Here is a 19,508-nt window from a genome sequence, read left to right on the forward strand (position 1 = left end):
TGAGTTAAAGCAGTGTCCTTTCATGGGCGCTGTCCAGTTAGAGTCATACCATCCCATAGAGCTGGGCGATAGAATGATAACGATATGTATCGCGATATAACTTTTACTCGATAGAGAAATTAAGCTATCGCGATAGACCTCGCCGCTCTTGTCCTCAAAAAAAAAAAAAAAAAAAAAAAAGGTCAGCCAATCCAAATTAAGTAGCGCAGAGCCGAACCAATCACAGCCGCAGCGTCACGTCGCGTGACTTGTTACGTACAGCACAAGTGCCAAGCCGCACGTGTGTTTGTTTGGGAAGCAGCCAGCGGGTAATGGAGCCAGCGCGTAATGGAGGAAATGAGTGTGCCGACTAGATAAATCAACCGAGCGTGACCGAAGAGAAAACAGATGATGGTTCCAATGCCGGAGAGATTGTCGAACGGAAGAGCCAAAGAAGGTCCGTAGTGTGAAGGTATTTCGGCTATTTCAAGTCTGACAAAAAACAGAGTAGCGTGCACTGTAAATTGTGCCGAAAGCAAGTCTGGAAATACAATAAACCGGTGCATGCATCACACTGTGCGCCACGTTATTGTTTCGGTGAAATTAATTTCTACAATACTGTTAATTCTACTCTCTGCAGTGTTTAAATGCTTACATATACACACAGTTACTGTCCCTCCACACATACGACTCGGTTCTGCTTCTATGCCCCAGCTTTGTTTACGTTTTCCCACCGAGGCTTCTAGACTTCTGATTGGCCAATATTTCTGCACGGTTAGGAATCTAGCGCCACCTGCTGCTTTGGCATGTTCATAGCAGCGTTTTCCTTCATTTCTCCCTTTGTGTGTGGACGGGATTATTTTTTAAAACGGAAACGGAAAATCTCCGTTTTCAAAAATACCCGTGTACGTGTGGACGTAGCCTCAGTCTCTGACTGGAAGCGCTAATTCGTCATTCGGCTTTTGTCAGACTAAAGTAACTGTTAAAACTGTTTGAAAAGCTCAGCTATACAACAAGGAGAGATTGAGAATTTCCTTTTAGTTCTCAGTTTATTTGATATTGACAAAAGTTAGTCAGTTTTGTCTGTTCTTCTGTAAAACAAACTAAGATTTATTTTTAGAATTAATATTTTGTTTCTAAGTGGAATTGACAATTTAGTCTGTTTCGTTTGTTCTATTTTGAAACTTAAACGCTTTAGTGGCTGCCTTTTGTGTAGTTTGCAATATTTGCCTTTATTTATCTGAAAAAGTCTCATGTTCCTTAAGTACATCTACCCTGTTGAACTTATTATGGGAAATAAATATTTAAATAAAAACAAGCTGCTGATTATTTCACATTTTACTTGTGAGCAACGGCACATTTAAATCTTACAAATATAGTTATTTGGCTTATATCGTGATAGATATCGTTATCGCCTGAAATGAAAAAAACATATCGTGATATGAAAAAATCTCATATCGCCCAGCTCTACCATCCCACCATTTTTGAGTGTTGCAGTCATGCCTACAATGCCCAGCATTCGTTTCACATCCTGTCGCCATGGTTATTGGTGTTTCACTGTCTGCTGCTGGCAGATCAAGAATTCATGTTGTGGCCATTGTTTACAGGAAAGAATGTCCTCACTTGTGTCTGGGATGACATGCCATTTGTTTGAGTGAGAAGAATGTGTGTACTTGCATTTGGGCTGCTCAGTGTGTCATCTTCATGCTATGTTGCACAGAGGTTTTTGTTGTAAGTTGTTTGCCCTAGGCAATGTCCGAAGTAATTCAGATACATTTTACGATGCACCCTACTCTCCAGCTTGGCCTTCTATCTACACAAGGCCACTGTTTCGTGGTCATGAAAAGGGGACTTTCTGAAACTGTTGTAGAATATGGATATATTTGAAAGTTCATTTCTCGTAGAAGGGCAAAGCTAGGCTTTATTAAAGTGTTGACATGAGCCAGTTAGGGTATGTTGTAGCGGGGTACCTTACTATCAACCCTAGCTTTTTTTTTCTTTTTTTTTTTTCTTTTTTATTACAGAGAAGGTGCATCCTTTGTCAATTTTTAGCTTTTAGATATAAGGATATAATCAAATATGATCTAGTAGGGTTGGGCCATATCTTACCATTCACGGTAATACCCGTATAATGTTAGGCAATGATAAGAAAATGAAATATTGCAATTAGAGCAGGGCGATATGGCCAAAAATATTTATCACGATATACATTTGAAAATTTGCGATAACGATATAACTGACGATATAATTGATGCGAGACAAAATACTCCACAACATTACTAGCGCAAAAAGACAACCTTCCATTAATTTTCACTTAAACAAGAAGCTGGTTTTTATGTACATTAAAGCTTTATAAAAATGTAACAGTGCAAATGCAAATTCCTTGCTGAAAGTTTAACCAAAAGGCATTTCCAGTAGAAATGGGCTGACATATCCTGAGCATAACCATATATAATATCCACTGAAGTTAAAAAGAGGTGCTTTGCAACATTAAACTGTAGTGTGCAGTGCGTATTTTTTGGACCATAAGGCACATTGAGCTAAACAAAGCTGTTAGATAAATCAAACTTTATTAAACTCATTCTTCTTGCTTCCTCCACTTCTGTACCATTGATTCATTGATGTTGAATTCTCTGGCAGCTGCTCTATTCTGTCTTGTCTTAATGTTGGTTTAAAATGGAGCACTGTAACAAAAAATAATTTCCCCCAGGGATCAATAAAGTATTCTGATTCTGATTCTGATTATTCCCATGTTGTTGCAGTATATTAATGACTAGCCTTGTATTGTGGATGGATTATCTCAGTTGTTCTCCTGACTGACGTTTGGTCCGTTTACAGCATCCTGCCATGCGATTGCATTTGTCTCTAACCATGAGGAACCTTAGTGTTCATCCTCCAGCTTCACTGTTTATGTTATGCTAACATAGCTGTGTCGCTAGCGATCACGTAGCACATCATTATATACCAGCTAGCCCAACTTCAGTAACCCTACAAACGTCACTGCTGTTTAGTTTCCTGCCTTCATTTATGTTGGAAGTGATAGCAGAGCTGTACGTTTGAATTTTTTCAGAAATCTCTCAGTCAGAACATGCTATATCATGCTTAGGTAACTAGCGAAACTAGCGAGCTAACTTCCGCTAGCTTCCTGCTAACTTCTAACTCCGTTAAATGTAATAAATTTTGTTTTCATGGATGCCTGGAAGTTAAACTGAATTGTTACACCTGGTAAAGCAGCAATGCTGATCGTTTTATTAAAGATGAAAGAATTTAGACAGTTAACTCTCAGTGATGCTGCAGTGTTTGTTTGACCTGAAGTGTACTGAGTTTAGGACCCAGATTACTCCCAGATTTAAGAGCATCTTAGTCCGACAAATACGACAATAACGACGGCCGCTTGCATGTTCTGCAAAAAAATGTGCTTTGTTGTGTATCTGACGGACAAACACCAAACCAGTTCCACATCACTGAAGTTAAACCATTTTTACAAACCAATTCTGGTTCATCTGTTTCACTCAACAATCGGCCATGTGCGTATGAAAACAAAGGCACTGCGCATGCGCGTTTTACTCATATTCTATCGCGATATTTCATTTTCCTATCGTTGCCTAACATTATACCGGTATTACCGTGAACGGTATAATATGGCCCAGCCCTAATTGCAATAGAATATGGGTAAAACGCGGATGCGCAGTGCCTTTGTTTTGATATGCACATGGTGGAAAAAGCATGGCGGCGACAGAGAATGAGAAGGGTGAAAGCGGATTGATGAATGAAGCAGATGAACCAGAATTGGTTTGTAAGAATGCTGCAACTTCAGTGGTGTGGAACTGGTTCGGCTTTCGTCCGTCAGATACACAACTGGCCATTAAGGTGTCGCAGTTAAATACAACAAAATAAAACCAGTACTGGTACCATAACAAAGAAGATTTATTCATAACACATGCGAAAAGACCCAGGGAAATCAAGTTAACGATTAAAAAAAAAAAAAACGCTAAAAACCCTGAAAACCATTAATTTCACACCCGAGCCTCAACTCTCACGGCCCGGTACCAAACAATTCCGGTCCGGGGGTTGGGGGCCGCTGAAGTAAAGCACGCCGCCACTGGACTCTATAGTGGTACAAATTTGATCTCTAGACTGATAGATAAGTAAATTACCAAATGTAAAATTGGTAAAGTTGACAAGGGATTATGCTGTGGGACAGGAACTGGGCTACGTCATTTCGTTGTAATGAAAGGAACTCGTAATGCTTCAGCACATCAAGACATTTTGGATAATTTCTTGTTCGCAACTTTATGGGAACTTTTCGGGGATGGTCCCTGTCTGTTTCAACATGACTGTGCACCAGTGTACAAAGCAAGGTCAATAAAGACATGGATGACTGACTTTGGTGTCGAAGAACTTGACTGCACAGAGTCCTGACCTCAACCTGCTAGAACACCTTTGAGATTAATAAGAGCGGAGGCATGCAACATCACTATCTCCCCTCACAGACGTACTTCTTGAAGAACAGTCCCGTAAATTCCCAATAAAAACATTTCTAAACCTTGTGGAAAACCTTCCCAGAAGAGTTGAAGCTGTAGCTGCAAAGATTAAGCCGACATATCATATTAAACCTTATGGATTAAGAATAGGATGTTACTCAAGTTCATATGCATGTAAAGGCAGACGAGGGAATACTTTTGGCAGTATAGTGTAGTTTAGCTTCTGCGACTCAGACACCTGTAGCAGCAATTGCTTGAAGTACTTGTTTTCTATATAAATTTATCGGTCTCACGTTATTTTGGAGGAATTTCGGTCCACTTGGCTTTTACGATGTCGCTTCAGTTTATTGAGGTTTGCAGACATTAATTTGTGCGCAACTCTCATAAGGTCAGTTTGGGCCAAGCTGTAGCTATTGGACAGGTGGCCTCACATTCGATTCAGGAATACTTTAGTTTATAGAAGTGTTCATGTTCGACTCAATGACTACAGAGCGCCCAGGTCTTGTGGCTACAAAACAATGCTGGACAGTTGGTATGAAATATTTGTGCTGATATGCCATGACTCTGTGTATTATGGCCAAACATTTCCACTTTAGTATAGTCTATTCAAAGCACATTGTTGCAGATGTCTTGCGCTGTGATCAGATGGGACTTTGCAAGCCTAATTGTGCTGCCACATTCTTTTTAGAGAGAAGATTCTTTCTCTTGGGAACTTTTCCAAATAAGCATTATTTTATTGTCTTTTTCAAATTGTACTGTCATGAATTTTAACATTTAACATGCATGTCAGGTCTCTGACCAGAGTTAACATGTCAAATGTGTGATTGGGAAATATCTTGAGTGTTTTCAGTGGAATGTTCGGAAATTCCCAGTTTGATTGGCAGCAACAGTTGCTTCTTTAATGTCATTATTGATTTTTTCCTCCTTGGCATTGTGTTAAGAAACACCTCACCTGCTAAGAAGACGTAAAACGTTTGCTTTTAGAGAGGTGCTCACATTTGCTGATGATCATTTAATCAAATGCATTGACTGGCAGCACCCAGCTGCTACTTACTGTTTTAATTCATACGGAAACTGTAAGGGTGGACTGTTTTTCGCGCACTGCTGCTGCATTTTCGTTTAGTTTTAAGTAAATAATGGTGAAGTGAATAATATGTCATGTGTTCTTGTTCATCTGAGGTTGTTATTAGCTAGTTTTAAGACCTAGCAAGAACCACATGATTTTTATTTAATTATGTGGCTGTACTTTTGTTGAACAATGACTATAATACCATTTTACCATTTTGTAGCACACCCAAGTGTAGTGGATGGGTAGCTCTCTATCAGAAGTGCAAAAAGTAACAGCTGCCCCCAGCTTTCTCTCCCAGCTCATGTCATTATTATGCACACATTACACTTTGCTTTGATACAACCTTTTTAACAGACCTCCACATATGGGATATGGATCGTCTCCACGTATCCCATGTAAGCAAACTTTTTCTTCAACTGTGTTTGTATGTGTTAAAGAAAAGAGATGGATCAATAGAGTGACTGGACCATGACTTTTTCTGAAGGATATTGTATTTTTAACAAGAAGAGCCTCGGCTAACTTTCCTGTTGTTTTGATATGTAAAAGGTGTTGGCTTGTTTCCAATCCTGCGAATGTGAATTTGGTGTTATTTCGTAGCTACTTGCAATGTTTAGATGAGTTCAGATTCTTATATTCACCTATAAGTTGTGGTGATCATTTTGCACAGACTTAATAATAATGAAATAATGAAATTAAAACAAACGGTTGGAGTTTGGCTGACATATTACCTTCTAGATACTGACTTTGGAACAACTTTGAACTCCTGATCTTATTAAAACGGTGATTTTGTTTCCCCCCCCAAAAGGCACGGTTATCCTGAAACTCCCAAGACCTGACATGAACAATGGCTGAATCCAGATGTTATCTTTTTTTTTCTTCCCAAAGAGAAGTGGAGGCACAGCTGTGGTCCCTAAAAGAGACCATTTTACACTCCTCTTGCTAACTCGTCTTTAATGTGACTTTCTGCAGTCCCAATGCTCACGAGACTCTGACTCACCTAAGCAGCTGTAGTTTATCTGCTGCCATTATTAAGACTTGAGCTATGTTCACAGACCAGCTGAGAAAGATTTCAAATCTAAAATGAACACTCCGTGCTGAATTTTGTTCCCTTTTAGGTTTATTGGTCCCCACCAGACAGTGAAATGTCAATAAGATTTTCTTGTGGCGGGTGTCCAGATGGAGATGCATCCTAGGGCAATTCCCATGAAGGGTTATTACTCTGCATAAAGTATAAATAAGGTTCAATCAGGTTTATTTTTTGTGTTGTTTTGTCTAATTAGTAAAAATCTCAATTCTGAGTTTGTTCCTTTTCTTTTTTTATTATCATTTTTTTAAGTAAGCACAAGCTTGGAGAGTTTCCTGTGTTTTCTGGATACTTGTCTATCTACATTATAAAGAAACCTAACCCTTTTTGTGCCAACCCTGATTTTTCTCATGTGTTTCAGAGTAAAAAGGCTCATATACCGTACAGAGACAGCAAGCTGACGCGGATACTTAAAGACTCCTTGGGAGGCAACTGCAGGACGGTTATGATTGCCAATGTTAGCCCCTCTTCCAAATCATATGATGACACCCATAATACCCTAAAGTATGCCAACAGGGCTAAGGAGATCAAGTCCTCGGTTAGTGTTCAAGTCATATTGTGTTATGGTCACCAGTTGTAATCCTAGCTGTGATTCTTGGACCATGAATATACAAAATGACATTATATTAGCCATCCGTTTTTCTCTCTACCTTTACCTTGACAGCTGAAGAGTAATGTTGTCAGCTTGGACAGTCACATTGGCCAGTATGCTGTGGTCTGTGAGAAGCAGCGGCAAGAGGTAAGACAAAATAACAAACAGGACAACTAATTACTTTGTATTTGGACAATCGGACATGGTCATGATAAGTCCTGACTGATATCAATGTTCTATTTAATCCCTAAAGATCATGCAGTTGAAGCAGAAACTAAAAGAATATGAGACGAAGAGCACGGGGGCTGGGGCTTTTAGCACAATCTCTTCCCAGAAGCAAGAAGAGTTCAAAAGGTAAGCAAGTCCATGAGCGTGACTCAGAGTGTAACTTGTTACTTTATGTGTCATAACCACTTTTATTGTAAAGCGTGTAACTGGAATGAAGACAATGATTCAGGCAGAGAGCTTGTGGCCTGCATTTGCTAATGTATCGGACAATAATGACGCATTATGTGGTTTTGTAAATGGTTCTGGCAGCTGTAGATCCATTAGATTCTATAAAGAAGTGGAACAGGGAACGTAAGGTGTAATTGGGTGTAGTGGGTCAGGTTGTATAATCAAGAATGATATCCCAATTTACAGCATTTTTAATGTGGCCCTTTGTCTTTGTTCATTGGCATTTGTGGTAGATTAAATATTATGAAATTAGCTTATAGCAATGAGCCTTTTATTAAATCTGCTCAGCAGCTTGAGAATATATTGAGCTGCTTGATTCAAGATTTATACTAAAACCATCACTTGATGGAATAAAATGAGGTCAGTGGCATAAATATGCTGTCTTGAATTGGTATGCATCGTACAAAGCCTTTATATGAGTTGCTAGATCTGCGTTATTTAATGTTTACATTCACTCAACTTTTAATCAGCGTTGGCTCCAAACTTATTGACAGCCTGTCAAAGAAGTCTCCAAGGAGGCATTCTGAAAACTTTGCAGACAGCACCCCACAATTCAAGAACCAACATGGCGTGTTATTTAAAAACAGCATGAGGATGTTCCAGTTTTTGTGTTTAACGAGTCTGGCTTTGAGTGTGGGCATATTTCAGTATCTTTGATCTAATGGCCAAATATAATAGCAGGCATGTTCAGCCATAACCCTGATGCCTTTGGCCTCTTTGAGTAGCTATGAAGTCTCCTCTGTGTTCAAAATGAAACCATTATTATAGACTTGTGAAATTTATTGCTCAGGACATGAGACTCATCACTGTTATTCTCCTATAGGGTGCAGTTCTAGTTTAAGAAGTCTTCTAGAAATGATGGTGCATGCTCGTTGTTATTTTATAATTTAATAAATAATAATAACATATTTTGTTTATTAGGCTATTAGGGTGGGCAGGTGTAGTGTATTCAGGTGGGTTTAGCTAATCTAGAGCTTTAAAAACAAAGCAAACCACCAAAAAACAACTTTAAATAGCACGCAGCATTGTTCAAAGATGAGGTATGAGTTAAGGTGACTACATCCCTACTAAATAGGCTATTAAATGACATGTAACGAGGATGGTCATTTCCACCTCCATGTGGGTTTTTTTTCCCTTGGACTCTACTAGAGTAGTTTTGCATCACCTACAGGCCTCCCTTTAAGCTCACTGTCTTCTGATTGGCTACTCCTGTCAAACAGAAGATTTTAACAATAGATAGGGATTCAGGTGCTCATAGTCAGGTAGGTGGGATGACCGTATGAAGGAAGCTCTTTTTGATGTCAGAAATATCCAGGAGTAGAAAAAATGTGAAACAAGTATTAGTCTGAAGCCTGAGCTTTTTATTAACGCAGGGATTGCTTGCACATGCACTGACTTTGGCCATCCACCATTAGCTCCACTTTAAAGACAGCCACTTTACAAAAGGTACCTTTGAACACCAGACCTCGGAATCACAGTTCTGCATGAACAGTCGAGCAGTTTTTATGTAGCTGTTGTCTTGCGGCCTGTTTTGCTCTGTGTATTTTCTGATAATTAATCTGGGGTTTTGTAGCCGATTAAGAAAAGTGGTGTTTAGTTGCAAGACATCACTGTCACCTTTCTCCAGTACTTCCGGAGGGTTTCTCAAGGCATTCCCAGTCCAAACAAGATTATCTAGAATTCCTAAAGCTTTGTTTGGGTTTGCCTTTGGATTTAATCGGAGACCCTAACAACCTCCACAGGCCCCTTTTTTAAGGAAAAGTGGCTGGTATTTAACTGCAGATGCATTCTGAATGTCTCCACCCCTCATCTCGTTCTTAAAGGAAGAACCATGTGACGAAAACTCCTTCTGGCACTTTGCATCTGTAATATCATTCATAGTGTCAGCACGTGGAGCTCCTGACAGTCAATTGCAAGACTCGTGTTACTTTATCTAACATACCAGTCTACCTGCCAGTCTCCCAAGCAAAATTCACCTCAGTGATAAACAAGAAGTAAAGATATTTGATTTCCTTCTTTTGGAGAGAAGCAAGTAGTTCCTAAATAAATTTGTGCTGTCTATCTTTTCCTAGCAGAGTGTAGAGGAACACACCCGAACTACTGTGAATGAAGCTAGTAAAATCCACATTTTAATTGTCTTTCAACGGTCACCAGTGACAATTTGTGAAATGATACAGGATGGATTTGTGACGGCACAAAGTCTATGAAGAGCTTGTCCTCAAGTTTTTCCTAAACATTATCCCAAAGCTTAAATGCACTCTTAAACCAGGAGTGGCACTTTTCATGTATCGCACATGAAAACTGTTGCTAAAATAGGAGCAAAGTGACTTTGTTTGGCCCAAGGCAATCCTACATGCTTTGTATGCCGACATAATGTTGGTGTGCAGTGGCAAACACCAGCTGCTGTTTATTTATTTGTATGTGCCTCCATGCGTATATAATCACACTTAGGCCTTTAACAGAGTTTTTGAAAGCTGACCTGTCCACAATGTACTGAAAACAAAGTGTGTGAGCCAATGATAGCAGTCCTGCTAAATTCCTAATGAAATGAGTCCAGCCCACCTTGTTTCCCTGATCATTTTTACTTTTAAGCAGCTTGTTTTTGTTACTCCCATGAAATGCTGTCCCTTGAAATCTGCGCTTAGGCCTCCTGGAAAACTGTTACTTCCTGGAAAACAGCGCGTCTTCAGTGATGACCTCATGCTGCACTAGTGGGTATAACAAGTCCCATTAAAAAAACATTCCGCCCAAATAGCCTTTTTTCCCTCCTCTTTACTGATATACCACTGGTTTAATTGTTGGGATTAAATGTGTAATGTATAGTGTAGGAAATGCATCAGAAAAAGACACAAATACACTTTCTCACAGCATTTAGAGAGAGTTCTTTATTTATTTTTATGGGCTTTTCCCCCCCTTTGGATTAAATCTGCAATATTGTACTAGCAGATACAAGCAAATTTAACATCTGCAACATTTCCTCGTGATTATTTACCTTTACTCATCCCTGAACTCAGTGCAAAGGATATGCATTTTAATAATAATAATAATAATAATAATAATAGTGATCGACAGTGTGACAGCAATTAACTGAACTTTCAAAAGAAAGCAGAATAAGTAAAGGGCCCACTTGGCTCTACATTTAAAGTAACTAACTAAATATTTGTTATTATGTGAATTATGATTATTTCTATGCAGACATTTTATCTGTCGGGATTTGAAACTTTTGGCACTGGACAGTTTTGTATTCTGAAACATGGATAAAATTACACAAATATGCAGTTAGTTGGTGTCTCCTGGGACCAAGTTATGCTAGCGCTGATTAAAATTGCTATAATCCACATTAGATAGATTTCTTCTTTAATCTTGAGTCTCGAATGACAGCCGTGCCTCCAAAGCCTTTTTTTTTTTTTTAATGAAATTATATATGCACATTTATTTATTTTAATTTGGAAAAAAAATTTCACATCATCACCATCATTACATCTAGTAATCTTTCAGGCATTAAGCGGCATCTGTTGGGGTACTTGAGTTAGGGGTAGGGAGGGGGGCAAGGAAAAGCTGAATGAGTCTCCCTCCCACACATTTCATTCACTGGCATCAGAATTCACAACTCGCACAGTGAGAGGCTCTGAATAGAGGCTGCACGCTTCTCACACTATTAAAAATTCAGCAGTCTAGCAAGGCCACGACGTCTCCTACGTCACTGGAGTTGCATTGAAGAGTGCAGTCACATTTCAGCGACAGCTCTCCAGCCTTATTTACCTGCATACCTCTGCTATCTCTCCTCCTGAACTAGACAGCCCTTTGAATCCAACCTGGACATCACCTCAGCTCTAGTCCAGGAAGAAGCTAAGAAGATCTTACGGTCGCAGTGCAAACAGAAGTGGCATGTTGTGAAAGTTAATGATTCGTGTTAACATTATAAGAGATGGCTGTCATCAGATCATATACTTTCATTTATTAGCTGTATTATTGCATTTGCTAATGTATCGGACAATAATGACGCAGATTAGATGTGTTGTGAAAATATTACATATCTCGTGGCCTTTTAAGGAGCTATTAGAAACTTTTAAGATCCTTTGGCACTGCAATGTATTGATAGATTGATAGATTTGCCCCTTTACATGTTGCACACACAGCAGCTATTAATCACATTTGGCTCCAAACCCTCTGGTGGTGTTGTTTTATTGCATTGGATTATACTAAGAAGTGTTTCTAATATTTTGCCCCCATTCATCTATGTGAATCGGAGGGAACCAAAGCAACTTGCAGTGTAATATTTTCCCAAAGCTGCAGCGCCACGGCCTCAAAAATCACGAGCGTCTCTTTGACATTACCAGCAAAACTGAAACCTTTTAGCTTCACACTTGCATTGCAAGCTGTTATCACTCCTGTTATTGATTTTTTTTTTTTTTTTTTTTTTTTTTTAAGGGCAAATCCACATTTGCCCATTAAAAGTATACATTACAAAGTATACACCTGCTCTGACTTTATGTAATTACACACCAAGTGGGTCAATTCATATTGCTTTTTTAAAAAAAAAAGTTTGGCATTTTAAGCTGAAGCTTCTAATGAAAAAGTCTCTGTCTCCAGGGTGTCAGAAACGCTGCGGCGAATCTTCTCGAGCCGAGCCCAAATCAGGCAAGAACAGCTGGATTTGGAGAGACAGCTGAAGGAGAATGAGCTGCGCCAGCGCTACAGTGAGGAGGACAACCTGCAGGTCCAATACCTCTGTGCCAAGGAAAAGACTGAGAAGGTAGCTGATGCTTACTCTGCTATCCACAGTTTTCATCATCCCTGCAGAAAAACAGCTGCTGACTCATCGTTTTACTTCTCCGCTCCCTGTAGTTGTCTCAGTCTCTCATTTACGCCACTACGGGAAAGGGTCACTGCTCATCAGTGCCTGGCTCTTTTCTGTCATGTGTGTGTGTACCAGTGTTATTCTCAGCTGTGATAGCATTTTAAATAGAAAAGAGAATTCTTAAGAAGTGTTTAGTACCACACCTGTGTACTTGACTATGTGCGTATGTTTTTAGTCTTTTATTTTATTCAAATTGTTGACCCAACTTGTTTCCGACATTGGCTCAAAACCAGAAAACCCCAAAAAAACAGCTTGTTCGCAGCTATAATTATTCAGACCACGAACACAGTTAATGGTGTGTAATTCTAATACGAGCACAACACAATCCATGTTACCGTTTGATGTGTTTTTCAACAGGCCACTTGTAAGCACGAGCGGAAGATTGCCAGCTTACGGACTCAGCAGCAACACATTTGCAAGCGTTTGAAGGAGGCAGAAACGCGTTTCCTGGAAAACGACGGCTGGCTTCACCGCGTCGAGAACGAGATTAGGTTGTTGAAGTCGAACGATCAAACCACAGAGGTGAGTTGAACTCGTTGGCCCGTTGTTTGTTTGTTTGTTTGTTTGTTTTTTTTTGGGGGGGGGGGGGTTGTTTTTTAACTGGCGGTACGAAAAGAGCAATTCACTGGCAAACATGAATCAACTTCTATCTTCCTTTAATTTGTTTATTTATTAAGTATTTCTGATCATTTTACGCAATCAAGATTGTTAATACTTGTCAGTCTTTGATCAGTAGAGCCAAATAGTAAGTAACACTACCTAATTACATAACTTGGAAGACAAGTGAGCACGATTATATGAAGAGAAAAACTTTACAATGTGGGTTACATCCGTCAAAACTCACTGCTTGGTGTTTTTTTGTTTGTTTATTTTGGAAGGTGGGCTGTGTCTCTACTGGTGTCGTGACTGTCTTTGTTTTCTTCCCATCTGTTCTCCCAGTAATTAGAACCGTGCTCATTTTATTTCTCTAGCTCACTCGTGGATCACTGAAGAGAATAAATCAATACCCTTTACTCATCCCTCACACAGCAGCCAGTTACCTAAAACCATGTCCATGTTATTTTTTTCTGCTTTATCCTTTCTTCCAGGAACTGACCCAGAACTATGACGCATCCACCCGGTCAAATGTTCTCTCTGCTGTTGTTTCGTAGTTTCTTTACGTCAGAGTTCCCTTTTTTTTCTTTTTCTTTTTTTATTCCCCATCTTTTTCCCCTCCCTTTCCTTACCCCGAGTTGACAGCTTTTCTGGTGAAACATGGATGAACTTTGTGTCTTTTCCCTAGTATCCTAACCCCTCTGCCATCTTTTTTTTTTCTTGGTTCTTCTTCTTTTTTCTTCTTCTAATTCTGCCCTCCAGAGTACTTATGTTAGAATGGCTTTTGACTTGTCACTTCTGCTGTCTGACCTCAATTCTCCCCTTGGTTTAGGTGTTAGAGAAGAAGCTACACTGCCACAGATTTGAGCTGCAGGTAAATGATCTCAAACAACACATCAAGCAGATGGTCAAGCTCACCAACCTGCAGGATCAGGAAAACAAGCGCATGCAAAAGTAGGTTGGGCCAGAGTGAATTCACTCTGAATTAAGTGAACTCTTACTGCGGCACACCCGGAGAAGTTTGAAAGATCGTTTTCCCGCTTCTTTTCAGAATGGTGAATATCTTGCTGCCAGCTTATAGTCGGCATTATTCTGCGCTGCGTGGAGCCGGGCTGACCACAGAAGCTGACGAGACGGACAACCAAGAACTCGAACACCTTGTGCTGAGGGAGAGGGGCGTGGTCTGGGCTGACCAGGAAGGGGCGGGGCCGCAGCAGAAAGGTGGAGGGATTTGTGTGGAGTCACAGGAGACAAATGAGGCAGGAAAAATTGGACTCCGCAGCGAGCTGGCACCTGTCCTCTCTTTCACACATCTGCAATACCACCAGAATAGCCCCTGCAGTAAGTCATCACACTTTTACCACCCTATTCACTCTTTGGCTACTAGGTTGCATACGTGAAGAGGAGGGCAAGTAATGCTAATGAACGTTAAATATGTTTGTTTTTAGTTCACCGGGGAATACAGAAATTATGAACAGCACAAAATCCAGTTGGAGAAATAAGGGGAGATACATTTACCCAGTTCTTCAGGTGTATTTGACAATCTCACTTCTACCAGAAGCAATCAAAGAGAGCAAGAGAGAAATAAAGAGAAGGGTTTTGATGCTAAATGAGCCTGTGTCAGTCATTTATGGGAGGAAAAGTTTTGTGTTATGAAAAGGAAGCTTCTAGGTTTTTTCATCCACATCTTGTTTGTAATTACCACAGCACCCCTTCAGTAAATCCATACAGGAGTTTTTTTTTTTTATGCCAGAAGAGTGTTGGGGTGTCTCAAGCTGGATTTACACTAATCAATCAAATAGCCAGTATCAGTTTATTGACTTAAGATACTAAGGTAAGTGCGGACATGTAACATCTGTGTGAAAGGTTTCCAGTTCAGTGCGTATCATTATACAGTGGGGCAAAAAAGTATTTAGTCAGCCACCGATTGTGCAAGTTCCCCCACTTAAAATGATGACAGAGGTCAGTAATTTGCACCAGAGGTACACTTCAACTGTGAGAGACAGAATGTGAAAAAAAAAATCCATGAATCCACATGGTAGGATTTGTAAAGAATTTATTCGTAAATCAGGGTGGAAAATAAGTATTTGGTCACCTCAAACAAGGAAATTCTCTGGCTCTCACAGACCTGTAACGTCTTCTGTAAGAAGCTTTTCTGTCCCCACTCGTTACCTGTATGAATGGCACCTGTTTGAACTCATCATCTGTATAAAAGACACCTGTCCACAGCCTCAAACAGTCAGACTCCAAACTCTGCCATGGCCAAGACCAAAGAGCTTTCGAAGGACACCAGGAAAAGTATTGTAGACCTGCACCAGACTGGGAAGAGTGAATCTACAATAGGCAAGCAGCTTGGTGTGAAAAAATCAACTGTGGGAGCAATCATCAGAAAATGGAAGACATACAAGACCACTGATAATCTCCCTCGATCTGGGGCTCCACGCAAGATCTCATCCCGTGGGGTCAAAATGATCATGAGAACGGTGAGCAAAGATCCCAGAACCACACGGGGGGACCTGGTGAATGACCTGCAGAGAGCTGGGACCAAAGTAACAAAGGTCACCATCAGTAACACACTACAACGGCAGGGAATCAAATCCCGCAGTGCCAGACGTGTTCCGCTGCTGAAGCCAGTGCATGTCCAGGCCCGTCTGAAGTTTGCCAGAGAGCACATGGATGATACAGCAGAGGATTGGGAGAATGTCATGTGGTCAGATGAAACCAAAGTAGAACTTTTGGTATAAACTCAACTCGTCGTGTTTGGAGGAAGAAGAATACTGAGTTGCATCCCAAGAACACCATACCTACTGTGAAGCATGGGGGTGGAAACATCATGCTATGGGGCTGTTTTTCTGCCAAGGGGACAGGACGACTGATCCGTGTTAAGGACAGAATGAATGGGGCCATGTATCGTGAGATTTTGAGCCAAAACCTCCTTCCATCAGTGAGAACTTTGAAGATGAAACGAGGCTGGGTCTTCCAACATGACAATGATCCAAAACACACCGCCCGGGCAACAAAGGAGTGGCTCCGTAAGAAGCATTTGAAAGTCCTGGAGTGGCCTAGCCAGTCTCCAGACCTCAACCCCATAGAAAATCTGTGGCGGGAGTTGAAAGTCCGTGTTGCTTGGCGACAGCCCCAAAACATCACTGCTCTCGAGAAGATCTGCATGGAGGAATGGGCCAAAATACCAGCTACTGTGTGTGCAAACCTGGTAAAGACCTATAGTAAACGTTTGACCTCTGTTATTGCCAACAAAGGTTATGTTACAAAGTATTGAGTTGTATTTTTGTTATTGACCAAATACTTATTTTCCACCCTGATTTACGAATAAATTCTTTACAAATCCTACCATGTGGATTCATGGATTTTTTTTTCACATTCTGTCTCTCACAGTTGAAGTGTACCTCTGGTGCAAATTACTGACCTCTGTCATCATTTTAGGTGGGGGAACTTGCACAATCGGTGGCTGACTAAATACTTTTTTGCCCCACTGTATGAATACTAACCTTTAAAGAATTCAGTATATTGTGATTTTTAACGTAACATTGTCATTATTTAGTGTAACACATTTTGAAAAGGGGATGTAAGGTTCACATATGTTAATGCTTATCCCGTACCTCCCCAGTTTGTCTTACAATTGAGCGTATCCAGTGTTCGGATCACAAGTTCTTCTGACACCAAGTCTACATGTGTGACACCTAGAAGCAAGTTTTTATTACAGCATCAAATATAAAAATTCAGTTGTGCTATAAGGTAGTTTGGTAAGGGGGAGTGTTTATGGCATTAGTCCAGGTCTATTGTGTGTGGCGGGACCCATGAGACGGCACAGTTCATTTTTAACTGTCATCTCTGCATGACCTAGCAGCACTGGGCCCTCGTGACATATAAGCCATGACAGACAGTGGAGCATGAACTGAAGCCGGCCAACAATATTCACTTACTTTGATGGTTGTCTGTTGTTTGTCATGCAGTAAATTTTGACTTGGCTGTCTGCGCCGCTGCTTGCATGTTCAGTATCGTATTACTTTTCGTTTTTGGTGACTTTTAATGAAATACGTCGACAGTAAAAGGAGGAATCCGATCACTCGTGAATAGCGGCGTTGCAGCCTCTCTTGGGTTATAGTTTCGGTTGTAAATGATTATTAGGTGTTTTTGTACACACGCCAAAACACTTGAAGTTGTTCTTTGGGGAATTCATTATGAATAAAAGTTGGAGGTTTATGCCGCTATTGTTTTCCTGACTTCACATCTCTGCCACATTCGTGCATCATGCATTGGCTTTGACAAAGTTGTTTTTTAAAATGTTGTTTGTCCTGCACATTTTACGTTAGCCAGATTGCCTTTTTTTTTTTTCTTCCATGATAGAATCACGATTTGTTACTGACTGAACATCTGCGCTGCCTTCCCAGAGAAAATTGGATAAGAAGCGCTCACAAATGTTTCACCTTCGTATTCTTCTTTGTCACGAATGCATTCAGTGAATCATCTCACTCAATTTTAAAATATATATCCATGTGATTTTACCAAAAAACTTGTGAAAATGTTACATTGTATGAAAGAAAATCTAAGAAAATTGATCCTGTAGTGTTTTAATGACACTTGAAAGTTTTATTCACAGGTTCAGAGAGGCACGCGAAAAGATTGTGCAATCCTTCTCCATCACCAAAAGGTAAGTCAGCTCTGCTCTCTGGTTAGTAATTACTCTAAAGTCCCTGCGTACTTGTTAATCCTACTCACTTTTAGTCATTCACCTATTTGTGCTCCCCCTCATCACCTTTTTACCATCAATTACTCAAACACAAATTAACAGACAGTTTTATGTATAACGGAAGCAGAAACCAGTTGGTAAAGTGTTTGTTTTTTTTAGGGTTTTTTTGTTGTTGTTTTTTTATTAATTACCATGTAAACTGGAAATTGATGTGTTCGCCTTCATTTCTACCTTGCTGTGTTTAGCTGTGAAGAACTTGTTCAGAGCCATAAAATACACAATAAAAATCAGACACGTAATATAATGTGATTTATAGTTGCGCCGCTGACCCTCTGTCCCGGCCAAAAGTTGAATAATGAAATGAGCTGAATGCTCGCAAGCTGTTTTCTAGAGGGAACTCTGTACATGCAGAGCCTTTAGGGGAAAGTCACACAAAAATCTTTGTGAAATATGGCTGTTCAAATTGCCTGTAATGATATTTACTGCAGGTGGTCTACATTTCATTGAAACTTATTGTGGGAAATGTTACGTCTGAAGAAAATACTTCTGCCAGATGACCAGAGTTTCTTGAATGGAAATGAAATATGGAGGCATCAGGGAGTTTGTCACCACCTCTATTAAATTTCCCTGCAATATATTGTAATAAGTGAGCTCTGATAGTGCACCGACTTGTTTTTCTGATATAAAAGGCTCCACTCTCTGCTTGGTCTGTCTGACCATGACTAGTCTTTATACTTTGCTGGTCAAACAAGGTTTTATTGTTCTTTTTTCCATTTGCTCTTATTAGTTCCACATAGCAGCACCTTTTCCTGTCTGCACACATGCTGCATTTGTTTGACTTAAATGGACAACCTTTGCCTTTTAATGCTTTGTTAGACACAACCAGAAAACTGTGGGTACATCTAATGGAAAAACTCCAATGGATACAGTTATCTTTCTTAATTGAGTATATAACGATGCACATAGCAATGAACAAAAAACAGGAATTTTAGGTACATTAAAGTATCTCGAACCACTAAAGTCACTAATCCGTCAGTGCATACTCGCCAGATCCTTTGGGGCGTGGCTTGTTCTGGTGCATTACACAAACGGCCGATGGGATCAGGGTTTCGGGAGTCCCAGAGAATACTTGGACACTGTGTTGCATGTCTTCGGCTTTTCCTGATGTGGCAGGCTGTATTATTTTCCAGTACGCAGCGGTCATCTGGGAGCGTCGCTGCAAAGGGAGGGGATTGAGCTGGGCCTGCGGCAGTGTTTGGTTTGATCCACTAAGTAGTAACCTCTGAGGCAGAAAATGTGAACAAGAACACAATCATAGTAACAGATACAGGAAGTTTTTAGACTTAACCTCGAGTACTGCAAGTTAGTAAAGTGGACGTCACTGCTGTGTTTGTGTCTTTCTGAAGAATTTTAGTAGTATCCAAGTAATGTTATGGCTTACATCCATCCACTAAAAGCAGCATCAACCCCAAAACCCAGGTTTCTCAGCAGGACATTGCTTTGCGAAGAGATGATCATTGGGCTCCACGTCACCTGCCAGTGGATTTAATGTTCTGACTGACAAGTAGAGGTGTGCATGCAAGCCTTTTTGAGACTAACCAACAGCTTGATTGGCACCACTCACATGACACATCATATGAGTGGTGTAATTTGGGTGCTTAGTAACTGCATCACTATT

General features: G+C 40.2%; 2 protein-coding genes across 5 annotated transcripts in view; one reads left to right on the forward strand and one right to left on the reverse strand.

Moving 5' to 3' along the window:
- The window catches only part of kif18a (kinesin family member 18A), a 53,449-nt gene that overhangs the window by 26,553 nt on the left and 7,388 nt on the right, over positions 1–19,508 (forward strand). For all 4 annotated transcript variants that reach the window (XM_082528466.1, XM_082528467.1, XM_082528469.1 and 1 more), the window contains exons 7-14: positions 6,978–7,154; positions 7,281–7,355; positions 7,462–7,562; positions 12,258–12,420; positions 12,883–13,047; positions 13,952–14,073; positions 14,171–14,460; positions 17,741–17,791. In XM_082528466.1, the coding sequence (XP_082384592.1) occupies positions 6,978–7,154; positions 7,281–7,355; positions 7,462–7,562; positions 12,258–12,420; positions 12,883–13,047; positions 13,952–14,073; positions 14,171–14,460; positions 17,741–17,791 (1,144 nt within the window). The remainder of the gene's footprint in view (positions 1–6,977; positions 7,155–7,280; positions 7,356–7,461; positions 7,563–12,257; positions 12,421–12,882; positions 13,048–13,951; positions 14,074–14,170; positions 14,461–17,740; positions 17,792–19,508) is intronic.
- Positions 1–19,508, reverse strand: part of LOC309703671 (uncharacterized protein) — a gene marked incomplete at its 5' end in the record, with an annotated part of 204,847 nt that overhangs the window by 9,556 nt on the left and 175,783 nt on the right. The gene's annotated exons all lie outside the window — the stretch shown is intronic.

The sequence above is a fragment of the Aulonocara stuartgranti genome, assembly GCF_965226115.1.
Source record: "Aulonocara stuartgranti genome assembly, chromosome: 1".
NCBI classification, from domain to species: Eukaryota; Metazoa; Chordata; class Actinopteri; order Cichliformes; family Cichlidae; genus Aulonocara; species Aulonocara stuartgranti.